Here is a 22,903-nt window from a genome sequence, read left to right as displayed (position 1 = left end):
TGTTTTTCTTACAGTGTACATAAAAATATATAACAAATAATTGTGTAATGAAGCAATTTAAAATGTATATATTATTCACTGTTACAAGTGGCCCTCTGAGGGCAGCCATGACTGCCATGTGGCCCCCAATGAAAACGGGTTTGACACCCCTGTTACAAATAGTGACAGTCTGGGTCGTCACTGGTAAACCGCAGGGAATTTGGTCTGCATGACTTTAAAATCAGATTATTACAAATCCTACAGGACTTAAAACATTAAAGTGGTGACTTCTTAGTCATTGCGCAACACATTTCCTGCACTCACCAGTAGATGTTGCTCCTTGCACGGCCGCAGGTACCTGCTCCACCAGCTGCGGTCGAACCTCCGTTGCCTGTTCGGCGTTGGCCTGGTGCTCGATCAACCGCACCGCTGTGAGCGCATCCGGTCCGAATGTGTGAAGGTCCACAGATACTAACCTCACTAACAGGTCTGAAGAGACACCACACACGAGTCAGTACAAAAGCAGGCTATTTAGAAACATCACATCTATTTAGCATATCAAACATCTGATCAAGAACTACATTCTAAAAAGTTGCAGGGTCGACAGGGAAGGATTTGGGCTTGAGTGGGACAAAACTTGGCAAGCATACAAACCACCAAGAGTCTAAGATTTTAAACCTTCTGTTCGATAAAGCGGAATGATCAGTATTGCGAAACTGGCTCATTAAAGGGGAGCTGCACTTATTTGGGGGGTATTAAAACCCTCTAAAAACATCCAAAAAGTGCCAACAATACTCCATTTACACGTTGCGACCTGATTGTTAGAAATATTGTTATTATAAGCTTTAACGCAGAGGAACTACTTTTAGTGATCACAGAGAGCTAACTAGCTTATGCTGCTATATTGAAATATTGAGCTGCTGCATCGCCTCTGAGTTGGTGAAAGTTAATTCTAGATTATAAATCATGTCTCTCACCTGGCCAGAGAGACACAGTTTTTTGTAACCCTTTGTGAGGAATATGATGAATTGTTGATGTAAAGGGGAATATATAAACGTCCCATCAGTCTTTATTCCAGTGAGAGCAGACATTGTACAGTAAGTGATTGTTTTATTATGTTTGTATATCTTGTTTAGCACTTAGCAAAACTGCTACATGATGCTTAGTGTTTGACTAAAGCTGCATCTGTTTAGCACACAGCTTCTAAAACTTGTAGATCATCCTCCTTATATTCAGGATCAAAAATAGAAGAATCTGGATCATCATTTGTCCCAAAGTAGTCCTTGTTGGCTCTCATCAAGTCTGCCATGATTAGTAGTGTTGTTGTTGTTGTTGTTGAAGGCAAAGTGAGCATTGTGATGCGTCTGTGACATTATGTATGCTTACAATGAGCAAAATGTGTAAATATTACATGTTGGGGTGTCAAAATAAAAAGGAAAATATTTTTGAATGAATCGCGATTCTTATGTCTAACGTTTCTTAATAGATTAAAAAATAAAATAAAAAAATTGATTTAAAACTGTTTTCCCCAAAATTAATAAAAAACCTTATTAATTTTTCTGTATTTTTTTACAGACAAAACCAGTTTTCTTTTTAGTAATAAAAAAATGTATCACAGCTGCTTGTTTTATGGAGGAATGTAGTTAATCATAGAACTGGCACCCAATCTTAATAAAACAGTATGGATTTTTAATCGAGTATCGTTTTGAATCAAGAATGGATTGTGAATCAAATTGTTACCCCCAAGAATCGAATCGAATGTTGCCCAAAGATTCACAGCCCTATTACACACTTTACACTTTATATATATATATATATATATACATACACCGTATTTTTCGGACTATAAGTCGCAGTTTTTTTCATAGTTTGGCCGGGCGGGCTCCAGTGCAACGTATGTATGTTTTTTTCCGTCTTTATTATGCATTTTCGGCAGGTGCGACTTATACTCCGAAAAATACGGTATATATACACTTACAGCGGGTATATAAAAAGGGATGATGGAACTTTTTGGATGTTTATTTAAAGCGCATTATAGGGGGAATAGAGCAACTCCAATCGGATCTATTGTTAGCTGACTCTTGTCAGTGTTAATTTACGATTTAGAATGTCTCTTGTCTCACATAAGGAGACATTCCAACAAGTGCATTTCCCCTTTAAACAAACTTTCCAGTGTTCTCCCAAGTTTGATTTTGGATTTGGACCAGGGATGTTTGAGTATTCATACCTATGCTATGGTCGACCGAGGCCATCTTGCTGCAGGGAACCTCTCCGAGCTGAGCCAAAAGGTACAACACCTCCAAAGAGGCCATAAGGAGCATGAGGTCGGGCAGGGTGAGGAGCATCATGACCTCCCTGTACGAGTCCTGGTCCACATACTCGCAGATGAGCACGCCGTTGTCCTCGGCTTTGCTGAGGTTGCCCAGGATCTCCATGGCTAAAATGACAAAAGGAGAAGATGCTTAGTTGCCTGGGCCACAAGGCATTTATGTGAGTGAGTGCGGAGGATGCTGCTGTTGGAAGCCTCACCTCTCATTTTGAGAAAGCGGTCTCTGGACATTAAGCATTTGGTGATGGTGTGAAAAATCAGATGAGTCATCCGAAAGTCAACAGGATCAAGCTGAAGCTGTAATAAAAAAGACTCAATCATTATGTTACGGGACGTCAGCAGAGGAGGGGTACGTTCACCTGAAGAACAGCATGGAAACAAAACATAACTAAGAGTGTTAGTGTGAAAATGACAAATCTGACTCATAAACAAAGCAACTTCATTAGCATTCATCGCTGCTATATGCTGTTTGCAACAAAGAAGCACACTTTAATGTGTACTATGGATGCAAAAATTGCCCATCTAGTTACTGTCGACAGTCTTAACTGATCACATCAGAGGCCATTTGCATATATTTTCAAGAAATAGCATTTTAATAAGGAGTCACGTCCCCGCAGAGCAATATATTAACATACATAAAGTTTATACTGAAGGGCCTGCCAACTACTTTCATCATTTGTTCTTAAAGCATGCAGATGAAACAGATTTTATGTTTTTGTTTCCTCCACACAGAGCATTACTTATTTATAAATTGGTCGGGTTTTGGGGGACAATACTGCAAATAATATACAGCTAAGTATCAGACGTTAACACTGCTAATTCTCATACACTGCAAAAAGTCAGTGCTCAAAAACAAGGAAAATAAATAGAAAAATGAGGGGTATTTTACTTGAACTAAGCAAAATGATCTGCCAATAGAACAAGAAAATCTGGCTTGTCAAGACTTTCCGAAACAAGTAAAATTAGCTAACCTCAATGAACCCCAAAATACCTTAAAAATAGGTATATTCTCACTAATAACAAGTGCAATTTTCTTGATAGAAAAAACAAATGAGACCTTTTTTCTCAGTGTGTTGAAAAATTCTTAAATTAAGTAAATGCTAGTGCCATTATCTTGACATAATGATATGCGCTCGGCCTTACATTTCTTGAAATGCAAACTTATACTAAAAACTAGTTTATTTTTCATAATGGAAAGGCAACAAGGCAACCGCTTGTTACTTTCGGGGTCTACTAGCCGCTCAGGCAAATCATATTGTCTAAAAATGCATTTTCCCATCGATAACATGACATCATCGCGCCAAGTGCGTACTCTTTCAGTCAATTAGTGCGCAAGGAATATATATATATATATATATATATATATATACACAGCCCGGCCCTCGGACAATTTTTTTTTATTGTAATTTTGAAGAATTTATCTGAATGTGCATTAACTTTTTCTCTTTAAAATTGTTTGAAATGTCACATGTTTAAAGGCCTACTGAAACCCACTACTACCTACCACGCAGTCTGATAGTTTATATATCAATGATGAAATCTTAACATTGCAACACATGCCAATACGGCCGGGTTAGCTTACTAAAGTTCAATTTTAAATTTTGCGCGAAATATCCTGCTGAAAACGTCTCGGTATGATGACGTCAGCGCGTGACGTCACGGATTGTAGGGGACATTTTGGGACAGCATGGTAGCCAGCTATTAAATCGTCTGTTTTCATCGCAAAATTCCACAGCATTCTGGACATCTGTGTAGGTGAATCTTTTGCAATTTGTTCAATGAACAATGGAGACAGCAAAGAAGAAAGCTGTAGGTGGGAAGCGGTGTATTGCGGCCGACTGCAGCAACACAAACACATCCTGTGTTTCATTGTTTACATTCCCGGAAGATGACAGTCAAGCTTTACCATTGGCCTGTGGAGAGCTGGGACAACAGAGACTCTTACCAGGAGGACTTTGAGTTGGATGCGCAGACGCGGTACCGTGAGTACGCATGCAGCTGCGGCTTCCAAACATTTGATCGCTTGCCCGTACGTGCGTGCCGCTATGTGCATGTCACGTACGTAACTTTGGGGAAATATATGTGCTGTATGAACTTTGGGGAGGTGAACGGTACTTTGGGCTGTGGGATTGAGTGTGTTGTGCAGGTGTTTGAGTTGTATTGGCGGGTTATATGGACGGGAGGGGGGGGGTGTTTGTTATGCGGGATTAATTTGTGGCATATTAAATATAAGCCTGGTTGTGTTGTGGCTAATAGAGTATATATATGTCTTGTGTTTATTTACTGTTTTAGTCATTCCCAGCTGAATATCAGGTACCACCCGCCTCTCACAGCACCTAGTCCTTCACTCTAACTTTCCTCATCCACGAATCTTTCATCCTCGCTCAAATTAATGGGGAAATCGTCGCTTTCTCGGTACGAATCGCTCTCGCTGCTGGCTGAGCTCCACAACCTGTGACGTCACGCTACTCGTCTGATACTTCCGGTACAGGCAAGGCTTTTTTATCAGCGACCAAAAGTTGCAAACTTTATCGTCGATGTTCTCTACTAAATCCTTTCAGAAAAATATGGCAATATCACGAAATGATCAAGTATGACACATAGAATGGACCTGCTATCCCCGTTTAAATAAGAAAATCGCATTTCAGTAGGCCTTTAAATATATACTGTACTGTGCCAACTGTACTACAATAAGAGTACATCTTTTCTGTTTCATTGAAAATAAAACAGCAAAGTCTATTTGGCTGTCATCTGTTTTAATTATGAGACACAATTGTGTCAAAGTCATGATTTTTTTATTTCATGCTTGAAATAAGAAATGATTACTTTAAAAAAGTAGTTTTATACTTGTGAGTGTTGATCACACAGCTTTGCAACAGTTGATATTCTAGTTTCAAGCATGTTTTACTCAATATATGTCAGCAACAAGCTGTAGTATCTTACTGAGATCATATAGGACCAAAACACTTAAAACAAGTAAAACACTATCATAAAATCTGCTTAGTGAGAAGAATGATCTCATCAGACAGAAAATAAGCAAATATCACTCTTATTTGAGATATTTAATCTTACTTAAATTCAGTTTTTGCAGTGTAGTATAACACAGTATTGCTTGTATTCCAACACACAGTGGTGTGGCGTCAGCGCGAGCAAGACCTTATCTGCTGGCCTAACATAACCAGAAATCATGATCATAATTAAAGATAAAAGTAATGTTTAATTTACTTTCCCTAAATATCTAAAAGTATTCATATTCTCTTCATGTCATATTATGCTCCTTCCAATGCTGTTGTTTTTAGGTTAGTTTTTATCCAATCAGAATTCAGCTAGCTTATGTTGCCATGCTGCACAAATTCTGCCCAGGGCCTTCAGAATCAACAATGTGGGCGTCTGTGCACTGTAAGTAAACGAGCACATACAGTTGATAGATAATTGCCTTAGCCAATCAGATCACGAGTTGTTGTCAGTCAGGCCTTCTCGCTGGCCTCACGTTGAACGTGACATTTACGCATCATGTGATCACAAGTTACGAAAACAGGCCACATGGCCCATAGAAAGCCACAGAAAACTCACTGGTACTCACAATGAAGAACAAAACGTTCATTAGGTGGCAGATAAATATTTGCAAGGCCATTTTCAAGCAGGATACTTAAGCAAAACTAGATCTTGTGAGACGAGGTCGGCCGACACCCGAAGCTATTCTGGCGGTGAAATGGTTTGCCCGCCACTTTCGACAACGACCAACTACCGACTACAAGCGGAACTACTGGCTTATACGGCGTCGAATGGGTGAATTTTTCTTTATTTTTTCATGCTTCATTTGTTTTATACTATTATTTTAATTTTGACAGTACCACGTAAGATATATTTTATTTGCTGAAGCGGGTTTATTGAATGTTAAATGCGCCGAAAAATAAACCGTTTTGTACACTGTTGAGTAGAGATGTCCGATAATGACTTTTTTGCCGATATCCGATATTGTCCAACTATTAATTACCAATTCCAATATCAACCGATACCGATATACAAACCCCGTTTCCGTATGAGTTGGGAAATTGTGTTAGATGTAAATATAAAGGGAATACAATGATTTGCAAATAATTTTCAACCCATATTCAGTTGAATATCCTACAAAGACAACATATTTGATGTTCAAATTGATAAACATTTTTTTGTGTGCAAATAATCATTAACTTTAGAATTTGATGCCAGCAACACGTGACAAAGAAGTTGGGAAAGGTGGCAATAAATACTGATAAAGTTGAGGAATGCTCATCAAACACTTATTTGGAACATCCCACAGGTGAACAGGCAAATTGGGAATAGGTGGGTGCCATGATTGGGTATAAAAGTAGATTCCATGAAATGCTCAGTCATTCACAAACAAGGATGGGGCGAGGGTCACCACTTTGTCAACAAATGCGTTAGCAAATTGTTGAATAGTTTAAGAAAAACCTTTCTCAAACAGCTATTGCAAGGAATTTAGGGATTGCACCATCTACGGTCCGTAATATCATCAAAGGGTTCAGAGAATCTGGAGAAATCACTGCACGTAAGCAGCTAAGCCCGTGACCTTCGATCTCTCAGGCTGTACTGCATCAACAAGCGACATCAGTGAGTAAAGGATATCACCACATGGGCTCAGGAACACTTCAGAAACCCACTGTCAGTAACTACAGTTGGTCGCTACATCTGTAAGTGCAAGTTAAAACTCTCCTATGCAGGGCGAAAACCGTTTATCAACAACACCCAGAAACGCCGTCGACTTCGCTGGGCCTGAGCTCATCTAAGATGGACTGATACAAAGTGGAAAAGTGTTCTGTGGTCTGACGAGTCCACATTTCAAATTGTTTTTGGAAACTGTAGACGTCGTGTCCTCCGGACCAAAGAGGAAAAGAACCATCCGGATTGTTATAGGCGCAAAGTGTAAAAGCCAGCAGGTGAACAGGCAAATTGGGAATACCGGTAGGTGGGTGCCATGATTGGGTATAAAAGTAGATTCCATGAAATGCTCAGTCATTCACAAACAAGGATGGGGCGAGGGTCACCACTTTGTCAACAAATGCGTTAGCAAATTGTTGAATAGTTTAAGAAAAACCTTTCTCAAACAGCTATTGCAAGGAATTTAGGGATTGCACCATCTACGGTCCGTAATATCATCAAAGGGTTCAGAGAATCTGGAGAAATCACTGCACGTAAGCAGCTAAGCCCGTGACCTTCGATCTCTCAGGCTGTACTGCATCAACAAGCGACATCAGTGAGTAAAGGATATCACCACATGGGCTCAGGAACACTTCAGAAACCCACTGTCAGTAACTACAGTTGGTCGCTACATCTGTAAGTGCAAGTTAAAACTCTCCTATGCAAGGGCGAAAACCGTTTATCAACAACACCCAGAAACGCCGTCGACTTCGCTGGGCCTGAGCTCATCTAAGATGGACTGATACAAAGTGGAAAAGTGTTCTGGGGTCTGACGAGTCCACATTTCAAATTGTTTTTGGAAACTGTAGACGTCGTGTCCTCCGGACCAAAGAGGAAAAGAACCATCCGGATTGTTATAGGCGCAAAGTGTAAAAGCCAGCATCTGTGATGGTATGGGGGTGTATTAGTGCCCAAGACATGGGTAACTTACACATCTTTTAAAGCGCCATTAATGCTGAAAGGTACATACAGGTTTTAGAGCAACATATGTTGCCATCCAAGCAACATTACCATGGACGCCCCTGCTTATTTCAGCAAGACAATGCCAAGCCACGTGTTACATCAACGTGGCTTCATAGTAAAGGAGTGCGGGTACTAGACTGGCCTGCCTGTAGTCCAGACCTGTCTCCCACTGAAAATGTGTGGCGCATTATGAAGCCTAAAATACCACAACGGAGACCCCCGGACTGTTGAACAACTTAAGCTGTACATCAAGCAAGAATGGGAAAGAATTCACCCTGAGAAGCTTAAAAAATGTGTCTCCTCAGTTCCCAAACGTTTACTGAGTGTTGTTAAAAGGAAAGGCCATGTAACACAGTGGTGAACATGCCCTTTCCCAACTACTTTGGCACGTGTTGCAGCCATGAAATTCTAAGTTAATTATTATTTACAAAAAAAAAATAAAGTTTATGAGTTTGAACATCAAATACCGGTATGTTGTCTTTGTAGCATATTCAACTGAATATGGGTTGAAAAGGATTTGCAAATCATTGTATTCCGTTTATATTTACACCTAACACAATTTCCCAACTCATATGGAAACGGGGTTTGTATACAGTCGTGGAATTAACACATTATTATGCCTAACTTTGTTGCGATGCCCCGCTGGATGCATTAAACAATGTAACAAGGTTTTCCAAAATAAATCAACTCAAGTTATGGAAAAAAATGCCAACATGGCACTGCCATATTTATTATTGAAGTCACAAAGTGCATTATTTTTTTTAACATGCCTCAAAACAGCAGCTTGGAATTTGGGACATGCTCTTCCTGAGAGAGCATGAGGAGGTTGAGGGGGGCGGGGGGTGTATATTGTAGTGTCCCGGAAGAGTTAGTGCTGCGAGGGGTTCTGGGTATTTGTTCTGTTGTGTTTATGTTGTGTTACGGTGTGGATGTTCTCCCGAAATGTGTTTGTCATTCTTGTTTGGTGTGGGTTCACAGTGTGGCGCATATTTGTAACAGTGTTAAAGTTGTTTATACGGCTACCCTCAGTGTGACCTGTATGGCTATTGACCAAGTATGGCTTACATTCACTTGTGTGTGTGAAAAGCCGTAGATATTATGTGACTGGGCCGGCACACAAAGGCAGTGTCTTTAAGGTTTATTGGCGCTCTGTACTTCTCCCTACGTCCGTGTACACAGCGGCGTTTTAAAAAGTCATACATTTTACTTTTTGAAACCGATACCGATAATTTTGAAACCGATACCGATAATTTCCGATATTACTTTTTAAAGCATTTATCGGCCGATAATATCGGCAGTCCGATATTATCGGACATCCCTACTGTTGAGGAGTGCCCAGGTGAGAAACGCACAGCCCGCCACTGCCAACACGTGACTTCTTCCTGAAAGTAAAAAGCAGTGGTGGTCGACTAAGCTAAGATGGCTGTTGTAAAGCAAACAGCGTGGGAACTATCGGAGTACAAAAGAGGCTTGAATCTTCCTGCAAAAAGCAGATCAAACTATGCAATGGAATAGATCCCTATGCTTTATCAAAATATTTGTGGAGTGATATCAAGGATTATACGTCAATGTACGGTACATCCGAACATGACATGACAGTCAATGTCCCCACAAAGAAGGTTAAAAACAACTGAAATATTCTCGAATGCTAAAACAAAGTAGATGCGGGAAATATCGCTCAAAAGGAAGACATGAAACTGCTACAGGAAAATACCAAAAAAAGAGAAAAAGCCACCAAAATAAGAGCACAAGACAAGAACCAAAACACTACACACAGGAAAACGGCAAAAAATGGCATGATGAGACAAGAGCTAAATTGATACATAGTTGGTTATGGTTTAAAGCAGGGGTCCCCAAACTACGGCCCGCGGGCCTGATCCGGCCCCCAGCATCCAAAATCCGGCCCACAGGAAGTCCCAAGTTTTTTTTTTAAATCTTTCCTTTCTAATCCATTTCCTACCGCTTGTTACTCTTGGTGTCTCCTAGCCGCTCAGGCAAATCATATTGTCTAAAAATGAATTTTCCCATCGATAACATGACAATGTTAAATGTTGATGACAAAACGGATTATAAAGACAATGTGTATATATATACACACAGGTAAAAGCCAGTAAATTAGAATATTTTGAAAAACTTGATTTATTTCAGTAATTGCATTCAAAAGATGTAACTTGTACATTATATTTATTCATTGCACACAGACTGATGCATTCAAATGTTTATTTCATTTAATTTTGATGATTTGAAGTGGCAACAAATGAAAATCCAAAATTCCGTGTGTCACAAAATTAGAATATTACTTAAGGCTAATACAAAAAAGGGATTTTTCGAAATGTTGGCCAACTGAAAAGTATGAAAATGAAAAATATGAGCATGTACAATACTCAATACTTGGTTGGAGCTCCTTTTGCCTCAATTACTGCGTTAATGCGGCGTGGCATGGAGTCGATGAGTTTCTGGCACTGCTCAGGTGTTATGAGAGCCCAGGTTGCTCTGATAGTGGCCTTCAACTCTTCTGCATTTTTGGGTCTGGCATTCTGCATCTTCCTTTTCACAATACCCCACAGATTTTCTATGGGGCTAAGGTCAGGGGAGTTGGCGGGCCAATTTAGAACAGAAATACCATGGTCCGTAAACCAGGCACGGGTAGATTTTGCGCTGTGTGCAGGCGCCAAGTCCTGTTGGAACTTGAAATCTCCATCTCCATAGAGCAGGTCAGCAGCAGGAAGCATGAAGTGCTCTAAAACTTGCTGGTAGACGGCTGCGTTGACCCTGTATCTCAGGAATCAGAGTGGACCGACACCAGCAGATGACATGGCACCCCAAACCATCACCCAACCATGCAAATTTTGCATTTCCTTTGGAAATCGAGGTCCCAGAGTCTGGAGGAAGACAGGAGAGGCACAGGATCCACGTTGCCTGAAGTCTAGTGTAAAGTTTCCACCATCAGTGATGGTTTGGGGTGCCATGTCATCTGCTGGTGTCGGTCCACTCTGTTCCAAGTTCCAACAGGACTTGGCGCCTGCACACAGCGCAAAATCTACCCGTGCCTGGTTTACGGACCATGGTATTTCTGTTCTAAATTGGCCCGCCAACTCCCCTGACCTTAGCCCCATAGAAAATCTGTGGGGTATTGTGAAAAGGAAGATGCAGAATGCCAGACCCAAAAACGCAGAAGAGTTGAAGGCCACTATCAGAGCAACCTGGGCTCTCATAACACCTGAGCAGTGCCAGAAACTCATCGACTCCATGCCACGCCGCATTAACGCAGTAATTGAGGCAAAAGGAGCTCCAACCAAGTATTGAGTATTGTACATGCTCATATTTTTCATTTTCATACTTTTCAGTTGGCCAACATTTCTAAAAATCCCTTTTTTGTATTAGCCTTAAGTAATTTTGTGACACACGGAATTTTGGATTTTCATTTGTTGCCACTTCAAATCATCAAAATTAAATGAAATAAACATTTGAATGCATCAGTCTGTGTGCAATGAATACATATAATGTACAAGTTACACCTTTTGAATGCAATTACTGAAATAAATCAAGTTTTTCAAAATATTCTAATTTACTGGCTTTTACCTGTATATATATATATATATATATATATATATATATATATATATATATAAAAATTTAATTTTTTTTTAACCCAATGCGGCCCCCGAGTCAAAAAGTTTGGGGACCCCTGGTTTAAAGTCATATCCAACAATTGCGACAACGACTATTTACTGTCAACTGAGTTTCCTTTTTTTAATAATTTCTGCTGGTGGTGTGCCTCCAGATATTTTCAACGCAAAAAATGTGCCTTGGCTCAAAAAAGGTTGAAAAACATTGATCTATGCAACATTTTGACCTCGTACTGGAGTGTGAGCAGCTGCTTTTCTTGGTGTTTCGTAAAATCTTGCACTCTTTCGCCCTTTTTGATGACCTCTCCAGGAACTCTGAAGAAACGTTTATTCTTCTCGCGATTTGAACGGTTCGTACAGCCGAAAAAGAACACAAGCATAGGACATTTTCGTCTACGAAAAAAGCCTGGACGGCGCCTTGTACCCCTTGAGAACAGAGCGAGCTTGACCATTTAACAGGCGGAGCGTGACGTCGGCAACATCCAAGCAGTTGCGATCACAAAATGAGCAAATAATAAAAGAGACTCACCTCGGCGGCCACGTTGCCCAGCGTGTCGAGGCCGAGCTGTCGTAGTGCGATGAGGTTACAGTGAGCACAGAGCAGAAGGAAGCGCAGGCACGTTCGGTTGGCCGCCAGCAGCTTGACGTTAGCATCCTCGAAGGAGAGGTTTCGCAGGATGACAGCGACCTGCAGCACCCGCTGGGCCTCCATGTCGCTGATGCCCTGGTTCCGCGGCGGGTGGAAGAGGCTCTGCCAACGTTCTGCTACAGATGTACCATCTGTGACACGGTGCAGAAAACATGGTGAGACCGTCAGAAGAATATAACTATGTTAAAATACAGGTGTCATTTTCTTACACTGCAAAAACTGAAATCCAAGCAAAATTAAATATCTCAAATAAGGGTGATATTTACTTATTTTCTGTCTGATAAGATAATTCTTCTCACTAAGCAAATTTGATGTTAGAGTGTTTTAGTTGTTTTAAGGGTTTTGGTCCTAAATGATGTCAGTAAGATATTACAGCTTGTAGCTGAGATTTGATGAGCTATATTGAGTAAAACATGCTTGAAACTAGAATATCAACTGTTGCAAAGTTGTGTCATCAACACTCACAAGTATAAAACTGCTTTTTCCAAAGTAATATTTTTTTATTTCAAGCATGAAATAAAAAATCATGACTTTGACACAATTGTGTCTCATAATTAAAACATTTATCATTTAACATTAAATCATTTTCAATGCAACAATAGAAATTATGTACTCTTATAGTAGTACAGTAAACTGACAGTTAATAGTGAAACATTTGACATTTCAAACAATTTTGAACAGAAATAGTTCATGCCCATTCAGATAAATTCTTCAAAATTACAATCTAAAAAAAAAAAAAAAAAAAAAAAAAAAAAAAATATATATATATATATATATATATACACAAACCCCGTTACCATATGAGTTGGGAAATTGTGTTAGATGTAAATATAAACGGAATACAATGATTTGAAAATCATTTTCAACCCATATTCAGTTGAATATGCTACAAAGACAACATATTTGATGTTCAAACTGATAAACTTTTTTTTTTGTTGCAAATAATCATTAACTTTAGAATTTGATGCCAGCAACACGTGACAAAGAAGTTGGGAAAGGTGGCAATAAATACTGATAAAGTTGAGGAATGCTCATCAAACACTTATTTGGAACATCCCACAGGTGAACAGGCAAATTAGGAACAGGTGGGTGCCATGATTGGGTATAAAAGTAGATTCCATGAAAGGATGGTGGCGAGGGTCACCACTTTGTCAACAAATGCATGAGCAAATTGTTGAACAGTTTAAGAAAAACCTTTCTCAACCAGCTATTGCAAGGAATTTAGGGATTTCACCATCTACGGTCCGTAATATCATCAAAGGGTTCAGAGAATCTGGAGAAATCACTGCACGTAAGCAGCTAAGCCCATGACCTTCCATCCCTCAGGCTGTACTGCATCAACAAGTGACATCAGTGTGTAAAGGATATCACCACATGGGCTCAGGAACACTTCAGAAACCCACTGTCAGTAACTACAGTTGGTCGCTACATCTGTAAGTGCAAGTTAAAACTCTCCTATGCAAGGTGAAAACCGTTTATCAACAACACCCAGAAACACCGTCGGCTTCGCTGGGCCTGAGCTCATCTAAGATGGACTGATACAAAATGGAAAAGTGTTCTGTGGTCTGACGAGTCCACATTTCAAATTGTTTTTGGAAACTGTGGATGTCGTGTCCTCCGGACCAAAGAGGAAAAGAACCATCCAGATTGTTATAGGCGCAAAGTTGAAAAGCCAGCATCTGTGATGGTATGGGTGTGTATTAGTGCCCAAGACATGGGTAACTTACACATCTGTGAAGGCACCATTAATGCTGAAAGGTACATACAGGTTTTGGAGCAACATATGTGAATAATTGTATTCTGTTTATATTTACATCTAACACAATTTCCCAACTCATATAGAAACGGGGTTTGTATATATAATATATATATATATACATATATATATATTTCTTGCGTACTAATTGACTGAAAGAGCACGCACTTGGCGCGATGATGTCATGTTATCGATAGGAAAATGCATTTTTAGACAATATGATTTGCCTGAGCGGCTAGGAGACCCCGAGAGTAACAAGCGGTTGCCTTGTTGCCTTTCCATTAAGATAAATAAACTAGTTTTTAGTATAAGTTTGCTGGTTTCAAGAAATGTAATACCGAGCGCATATCATTATGTCAAGATAATGGCACTAGCATTTACTTCATTTAAGAATATTTTTCAACATATTGAGAAAAAAGGTCTCATATTTGTTTCTTCTATCAAGAAAAGTGCAGTTATTAGTGAGAATATACTTATTTTAAGGTATTTTGGGGTTCATTTAGGTTAGCTAATTTGATTTGTTTCGGAAAGTCTTGACAAGCCAAATTTTCTTGTTCTATTGGCAGATAATTTTGCTTAGTTCAAGTAAAATACCCCTCATTTTTGATTTTTTTTCCCCCTTGTTTTTGAACACTGACTTTTTGCAGTGCACAAACCAGGTTGTGCTATTTTGGAATGTTGTATTTGTGTTTAGAATGTGGTACACGGAGGACGGAAAAAGAATTAAAGGGTATAATGCATTCTTTAGCGATAAACACGCTGAAAATGGCTGCACAATGTGTTAGGTTGTAATACAACATGATAGGCCAGGGGTGGAATAGCCCTTTAATGTTGTCTGACATTTAGCACTGCAAAGCCTGCTTACCTTGTACTGTGCTGCTCTTGTCCCAGATTAGCTCCCTGACTTCAGCATCCTCTACCACCTCTTTCCAAAACTGCAGGGGAATGGCGAAAAAACATCAGTTGTTGCAAAGTATTTCCAACACACTGATTTTACAAAACGTTAGCAGAAGAAAAACCCATAATACCCTGATAAAGTCTCGTGATGTTTTCTCCTTCCAGTCGGTACCAAACACTCCACAGAAGCTGCCGAGCGCTGGATTAAAGAGCAGAGGAAGGTGATTATTATTATTATCATCATCACATACAGTCCGACATGGCCTAGGCAACATACAGTCATCGAAGACACCAGTGTGGGCCAGCAGCAAGGTGACCAGTTTGGGGTCCTTGTCCAGCTGCATGGCGTGCTTGCTCTCATTGGAGAGCAGAGTGCAAACGTTGACAGCGAAGTCCACTTCGTTGGGGAGGCCCGAAAGGAGAGACAGCACCAGTTTGTTGTAGTCGCACGGCGGAACAAAATCTGTACACAGCCCATAGCTTTGGCGTAGATAGTCTGGGGAGAGAAAAACAAAACCAAAGATGTCTTGGGTAAATAGGCCAGAGCGATATATCCATTTGTTCGATAAATTAAAGTTTTTTGTTGCAGATGATTTAAAAAATATATTTTTCTCTCCTCGTGCTGCGGCATATTTTTTTGCTACCATTAGCTTCCGGAGCCCTCGCCCGTTCCTTTACTTCCTTAGCGGAGATCCACAAGCTTAGCAAAACATGGCTAATACTAATGCTAATGAGACGTTTTGTTCCAAAGAAAAGAAAAGTGTTGTAAGTGCTTCAAAATTGCAACAACAGGCGTGGAAAATAAATGACTGCACGCTGCAATGTTTCTTTTAAAAAAAGGCTACTGCATAACTCTCGTGGAACCGTAACACATTTAATCAATATAGTGATGTATTACATGTGTAATGAAGTCAAATTATAACACATTTAATCATCAATATAGTGATATATTACATGTGTAATGAAGTCAAATTATAACATTTAATCATCAATATAGTGATATATTACATGTGTAATGAAGTCAAATTATAACACATTTAATCATCAATATAGTGATATATTACATGTATAATGAAGTCAAATTATAACACATTTAATCATCAATATAGTGATATATTACATGTATAATGAAGTCAAATTATAACACATTTAATCATCAATATAGTGATATATTACATGTGTAATGAAGTCAAATTATAACACATTTAATCATCAATATAGTGATGTATTACATGTGTAATGAAGTCAAATTATAACACATTTAATCATCAATATAGTGATATATTACATGTGTAATGAAGTCAAATTATAACACATTTAATCATCAATATAGTGATATATTACATGTATAATGAAGTCAAATTATAACACATTTAATCATCAATATAGTGATATATTACATGTATAATGAAGTCAAATTATAACACATTTAATCATCAATATAGTGATATATTACATGTGTAATGAAGTCAAATTATAACATGTAATCATCAATATAGTGATGTATTACATGTGTAATGAAGTCAAATTATAACATGTAATCATCAATATAGTGATATATTACATGTGTAATGAAGTCAAATTATAACACATGTAATCATCAATATAGTGATACGACATGTGCAATGAAGTCAAATTATAACACATTTAATCATCAATTTAGTGATATATTAAATGTGAAATGAAGTCAAATTATAACACATATAATCATCAATATAGTGATATATTACATGTGTAATGAAGTCAAATTATAACACATTTAATCATCAATTTAGTGATATATTACATGTGTAATGAAGTCAAATTATAACACATTTAATCATCAATATAGTGATATATTACATGTGTAATGAAGTCAAATAATAACACATTTAATCATCAATATAGTGATATATTACATGTGTAATGAAGTCAAATTATAACACATTTAATCATCAATATAGTGATATATTACATGTATAATGAAGTCAAATTATAACACATTTAATCATCAATATAGTGATGTATTACATGTGTAATGAAGTCAAATTATAACATGTAATCATCAATATAGTGATACGACATGTGCAATGAAGTCAAATTATAACACATTTAATCATCAATATAGTGATATATTACATGTGTAATGAAGTCAAATTATAACACATTTAATCATCAATATAGTGATATAATACATGTGTAATGAAGTCAAATTATAACACATTTAATCATCAATATAGTGATGTATTACATGTGTAATGAAGTCAAATTATAACACATGTAATCATCAATATAGTGATATATTAAATGTGAAATGAAGTCAAATTATAACACATGTAATCATCAATATAGTGATATATTACATGTGTAATGAAGTCAAATTATAACACATTTAATCATCAATATAGTGATATATTACATGTGTAATGAAGTCAAATTATAACACATTTAATCATCAATATAGTGATATATTACATGTGTAATGAAGTCAAATTATAACACATTTAATCATCAATATAGTGATATATTACATGTGTAATGAAGTCAAATTATAACACATTTAATCATCAATAAAGTGATGTATTACATGTGTAATGAAGTCAAATTATAACATGTAATCATCAATATAGTGATATATTACGTGTGTAATGAAGTTAAATTATAACATGTAATGATCAATTTAGTGATATATTACGTGTGTAATGAAGTCAAATTATAACATGTAATCATCAATATAGTGATATATTACGTGTGTAATGAAGTCAAATTATAACACATGTAATCATCAATATAGTGACAATTAGTGACACCTGACAATTAAGGGACAGCGGAGTTCATACTCCAACAGGCTCCTTCAACTTCCTTCCCACACTGTGCGATTCAAGAACTCCTTCATTCCACACTCCATCCAGCTGTACAATCACTCGCCATACAGCAATAGATGACATCTGCCTATAACCTGACACCTGACATGTTAGCTACTTCTCTTTGTTTATAATGTCTATTTTCTATTTCCTGCTGGATCTACTCTCTATTTTATGCTGCTGCTGTCACATATACTGTATATACTGTAATATTGTACATAGTCATTGGTATATATTGTATATATGTTCAATCAATCAATCAATCAATGTTTATTTATATAGCCCTAAATCACAAGTGTCTCAAAGGGCTGTTATTGACATAATATAATATATCTGTATATATATTATTCTGTACACATATTATGTATATATTCGTATATATGTTAGATTTTTATCGCTATATTAGTCTATTTATACCTGCATTGTCCTTTCCATCCTTACACTTTCCATCATTGTGACTGAGCTACTGTGTTGAATTTCCCTTGTGGATCATTAAAGTTTGTCTAAGTCTAAGTATTAATGAAGTGTTTATTGTCTGTAACATCAGTACTCACTAACAAGGAGCCAAGGACACTTTAGGGAAAAGTCTGCATTTGTTTATCCACTTACTAAAACTACATAGTCATCTCAATGTTTTACTTATTTCTTTATATACATACTACATTTTTAATTACAGTAGTATTTTATCGAGGACAGAAGTTTTAAGTTTGCACTTTGAAGGAAAATATTTAGTTTGTTTCACAACACCTAAGTCACCTTTCATTAAACATATCTAGCCTTATAACTGTGGCTATGAAAACAAATCCATTTTTAGTTGAGTGAAGTTCTTAACATTAAAATGTATCATTGACAAACACTTGCTATTTGTCCGTAATTAACATGTAATCTAGCGCTGATCCCACAGTTTAGGTCTAGCATGTACCAAAAGGTTAGAAAACAAAACTTTAGCTAACGCTAGTTAACTTGTGGAGCTAGTAATCTCTGTAGTTTACCTTTCATATGACTCGAGAGAGCCGACCGACTCTCCCATTGCGAAAAGCTGGATTTCCTTTTTGCATACTTTGCAGCAGGCTACACGTGGATTTGGTCCACGTTTTATCCAAAGTTTGTATTTGTCATTTTCCATCCAATGTTCATTAAAACGACAACATAATGGACTGATGCACCACTGTGCTCTTGGGGGCGACAGAGCCGTATATACATGAAAACAACCTAATGTAAGGGCTCGTGCAAAGCCAACAGATCAAGCGTGTAGCTTTCATTTTTAAGAACATTTATTTTATTTTTTTCCATTTTATAATTAGCCTATTAAGTCAGACTGCCAAGAAATATGAACATTTCCAAGCACTTCACCCAAAATTCAAGCATTTTTCAAATTTTAGGCACCCGTACGAACCCTGAATATATATATATATATATATATATATATATATATATATATATATATATATATATATATATATATATATATATATATATATATACATATATATATAAGAATACATTTAAAAAACATTTGTAGGCCATCTCCATGCAACCAGAATGAGCTTTTAAAACATGCAACCTGTTTTGAAAAAGTTTCATCATAATTATTATACCAAATATCACATTGCGAGAGAATCAGTTTGAATCGAAAATCGATTCCGAATTGAACAGTCACCCTAGGAATTGGATTAAATCGTTGGGTGCCTCCAGATTCACACTCCTATTAGTTTCCATGATAAAAACAAAACAGCAAAAAAATAATAATTATAATAACGAGCCAGTCTTTTGAATAGCTCTTTGAAAGGAACGGCTCCTAAAGATCCGACTAAAGAGCTTTGAATCCCTTCTCTACACTGCAACCATTGGCTTTTAGGCTCGTCAAGCTAGTTTATCATTCAGGTGTCATGCTCTCCAACAACAATCAAACCTTGTTAGCAGGTCAGTGCATGTTCCTTGTACAGTTGCAGAGAACATCATGCATTTACATATCAACACAGAGCAAGATTTGATCAGTACTGTATTATTATTCAGCAAACCTCAGCTTTGGGGTGGCTAGTATTTACCGTACTAAAGAGACTATCAACAGCGCCTATCATTATGGCAACTTCTGGGGCAGTCAAACCCTGCAAGGTATTGTTTTCCCCAGAACACCTGCATGAGGTCTGCACAAAAGAGTGATTCACGCCCACAGGCTGACTTTCATTTGTTTTTTTCCTCTATTTCAGGCAATGACACAAACAAAATAGTATTAGTTAATATAATGCAAAAGGTAATGTACAGTATGTAAACATGATGATCCAGTTTTGCCTGAAAGGAAGTGAGAAGAATTTATTTAATCCCACCCCCAGTTCTCCATTCAGTGATGAATACATAGAGCTTCACTGTTACTTTGTTCAAGGATTATAATACAAATGTATCATGGTGGCATTACCACAGGTAACAATAATTATTACAATGTAACAAAAATGTGTAGCAACAATAAAGGAAGAATGAACAATACCAACAATAGTAATAGACAACATACCAATAATGGTAATGGGCAAAATAGCAATAATGGTAATAGACAACATACCAATAATGGTAATAGACAACATACCAATAATGGTAAGGAAACATTGAGCACATGTTAACATTTTTTTGGTTTGTTTTTTATTTAGCCTTTATTTAACCAGGTAAAAATCCCATTGAGATCAAATATCTCTTTTCCAAGGGAGACCTGGCCAAGAGGGCAGCAGTAAGGTTACATTAAAAACAGTAAACAACACATAAAACATCAAATTTACAACATTAAAACTTGCTCACACGACACATGTGCATATAGACAAGGTAGACTGCAGTCCTTTCACAGAAGCTTCAAACTCATTCAACGTAACAAGGGTTTGACGTTGAATATTCGATTGTAGGTTATTCCAAGCCTTCGGTGATAAAAACCTAAATGCTTTCTTGCCCTGTTCAGTTCTTACTTTGGTTGGGGGCGTGGCTAAGAGGGGAGGAGTATATTTACAGCTAGGATTCACCAAGTCAAGTATTTTATATATATATATATATATATATATATATATATATATATATATATATATATATATATATATATATATATAAGAAATACTAAGTCAAGTATTTCATATATATATATATATATATATATATATATATAAATAAAAGAAATACTTGAATTGCAGTGTTCATTTATTTACACATATACACACACATAACACTCATCTACTCATTGTTGAGTTAAGGGTTGAATTGTCCATCCTTGTTCTATTTGTCACTATTTTTCTAACCATGCTGAACGCCCTCACTGATGATGCATTGCTTTGTGGCACGCAAAAAGTGCTTTCATCAAATGCACTAGATGGCAGTATTGTCCTGTTTAAGAGTGTCACAACATTGCTGTTTACGGCAGACGAACTGCTTTATGGTAGACGAAATGCTGTTGTTGTGTGTTGTTGCCGCGCTGGGAGGACGTTAATGAAACTGCCTAACAATAAACCCACATAAGAAACCAAGAACTCGCCCTCGATCATTCTACAGTTATAACGTGATTGGGCAGGTATGCTTGTTTATATTGTGTGTCTGAATTTCGGGAGATTTTCGGGAGCCTGCTGAATTTCGGGAGTCTCCCGGAAAATCCGGGAGGGTTGGCAAGTATGTACTTTGGGGATGACAAATTGCAGAACATTCATTGAACGAAGATTGTGACTTCCTTGTTTCTTTGTTAAAAGACAAGACAGAGAAGATGGAGTGATACCCAGAATGGTTTTGTAGATGAAAACATACCAATGATTGAGGCGTCGAGCACATAAAGATGTCCAGTTAACCATTGAGTATAACACACAATGGTGAGTAAGGGGAGCGCAGTTGGTGATGAATCTCAGTGCCCCGTGATACACACTATCCAGCTTGTGGAGACAACCAGCAGTAGCATTCATGTACAACACATCTCCATAGTCAACAGTATGAGACAGAGTACAACAGCAAGTCAAATTAAAGACCCTCATCTCTATATTTGAACCAGACCAGATGTTCGTATAATAGTTTAAATCCATTAATAGTTTGGCATTGCTTGTGTTGTAAGTCCAATTTGTTCCATACTTTTACTCCGCATACAGACACACAAAAACATTTACGAGTGGTTTGAGCTCTCGGCAATGAGAAATATCCAAAACCTCTCAAGTTATCAGCCTGCACTCATCTTATAAAAAAAAAAAAGTTGTAGGTTAGGCGGCAATAATTTGTTAAATGCTTTATATAAGATTCTTGATGTATTATATTTAACAAGATCATCAAATTTGAGCAACTTTGACTGCATAAACAGATTATGAGTATGTTCTAAAAAAAAACCAACATTGATTATTGTCTATAACATCAGTAAACAACAAGGAGCCAAGGATACTTCAGGGAAAAGCCTGCTTTTGTTTATCCACTTACTGCATAAACAGATTATGAGTATGTTCTAAAAATATTTGCAAACCTTTGACCAAACTGCATTCATTTGTGTTTGTTTCCTTAAAGGTAAATGCTACTATAACATAATATCTATTGCTGAAGTTACTCTGGGCAGTCATTACGATTTATATTCAGGGATGCGAGTATACTATATATAAAATGGTGAAAATCACGACTATATTTCCTGCAATTGGTTGCATCATTTGAGATGTATTCTCATCTACCAGCCTCTTTTAGACACATGTCCCATGTAATGTACCATATAATTTTTGGTTTCAGTTGTTGATCGTTAACTCACATACATATATATATATATATATATATATATACATACACACACACACACACACACACACACACACACACACACACACACACACACACACACACACACACACACACACACACACACACACAAACACACACAAACACACACACACACACACACACACACACACACACACACACGTAAGGGCTGGGTGGTATGGCCTTTTTTTAATATCTCGATATTTTTAGGCTATGTCACGATACACGATATATATCGCGATATTTTGTCTTAGCCTTGAATGGACACTTGATGCATATAATCACAGCACTCTGATGATTCTATGTGTCTACATTAAAACATTCTTCTTCATACTGCATTAATATATGCTCATTTTAAACTTTCATGCAGAGAGGGAAATCACAACTAAGTAATTTAGCAAAAGTGTATTTATT

General features: G+C 37.3%; 1 protein-coding gene across 2 annotated transcripts in view; it reads right to left on the bottom strand.

Moving 5' to 3' along the window:
• arid2 (AT-rich interactive domain 2) overlaps nt 1-22,903 on the bottom strand; it is a 100,942-nt gene that overhangs the window by 30,968 nt on the left and 47,071 nt on the right. For both annotated transcript variants that reach the window (XM_061961284.1, XM_061961285.1), the window contains exons 5-11: nt 15,181-15,399; nt 15,035-15,102; nt 14,872-14,941; nt 12,131-12,381; nt 2,509-2,605; nt 2,207-2,416; nt 304-468 (exon numbers count right to left, since the gene is read on the bottom strand). In XM_061961284.1, coding sequence (XP_061817268.1) covers nt 304-468; nt 2,207-2,416; nt 2,509-2,605; nt 12,131-12,381; nt 14,872-14,941; nt 15,035-15,102; nt 15,181-15,399 — 1,080 coding nt within the window. The remainder of the gene's footprint in view (nt 1-303; nt 469-2,206; nt 2,417-2,508; nt 2,606-12,130; nt 12,382-14,871; nt 14,942-15,034; nt 15,103-15,180; nt 15,400-22,903) is intronic.

The sequence above is a fragment of the Nerophis lumbriciformis genome, linkage group LG05, assembly GCF_033978685.3.
Source record: "Nerophis lumbriciformis linkage group LG05, RoL_Nlum_v2.1, whole genome shotgun sequence".
In the NCBI taxonomy this organism is placed as follows: domain Eukaryota; kingdom Metazoa; phylum Chordata; class Actinopteri; order Syngnathiformes; family Syngnathidae; genus Nerophis; species Nerophis lumbriciformis.
Note: the sequence above shows the minus strand (reverse complement) of the source record. Positions and strands in the feature narration are given on the sequence as shown.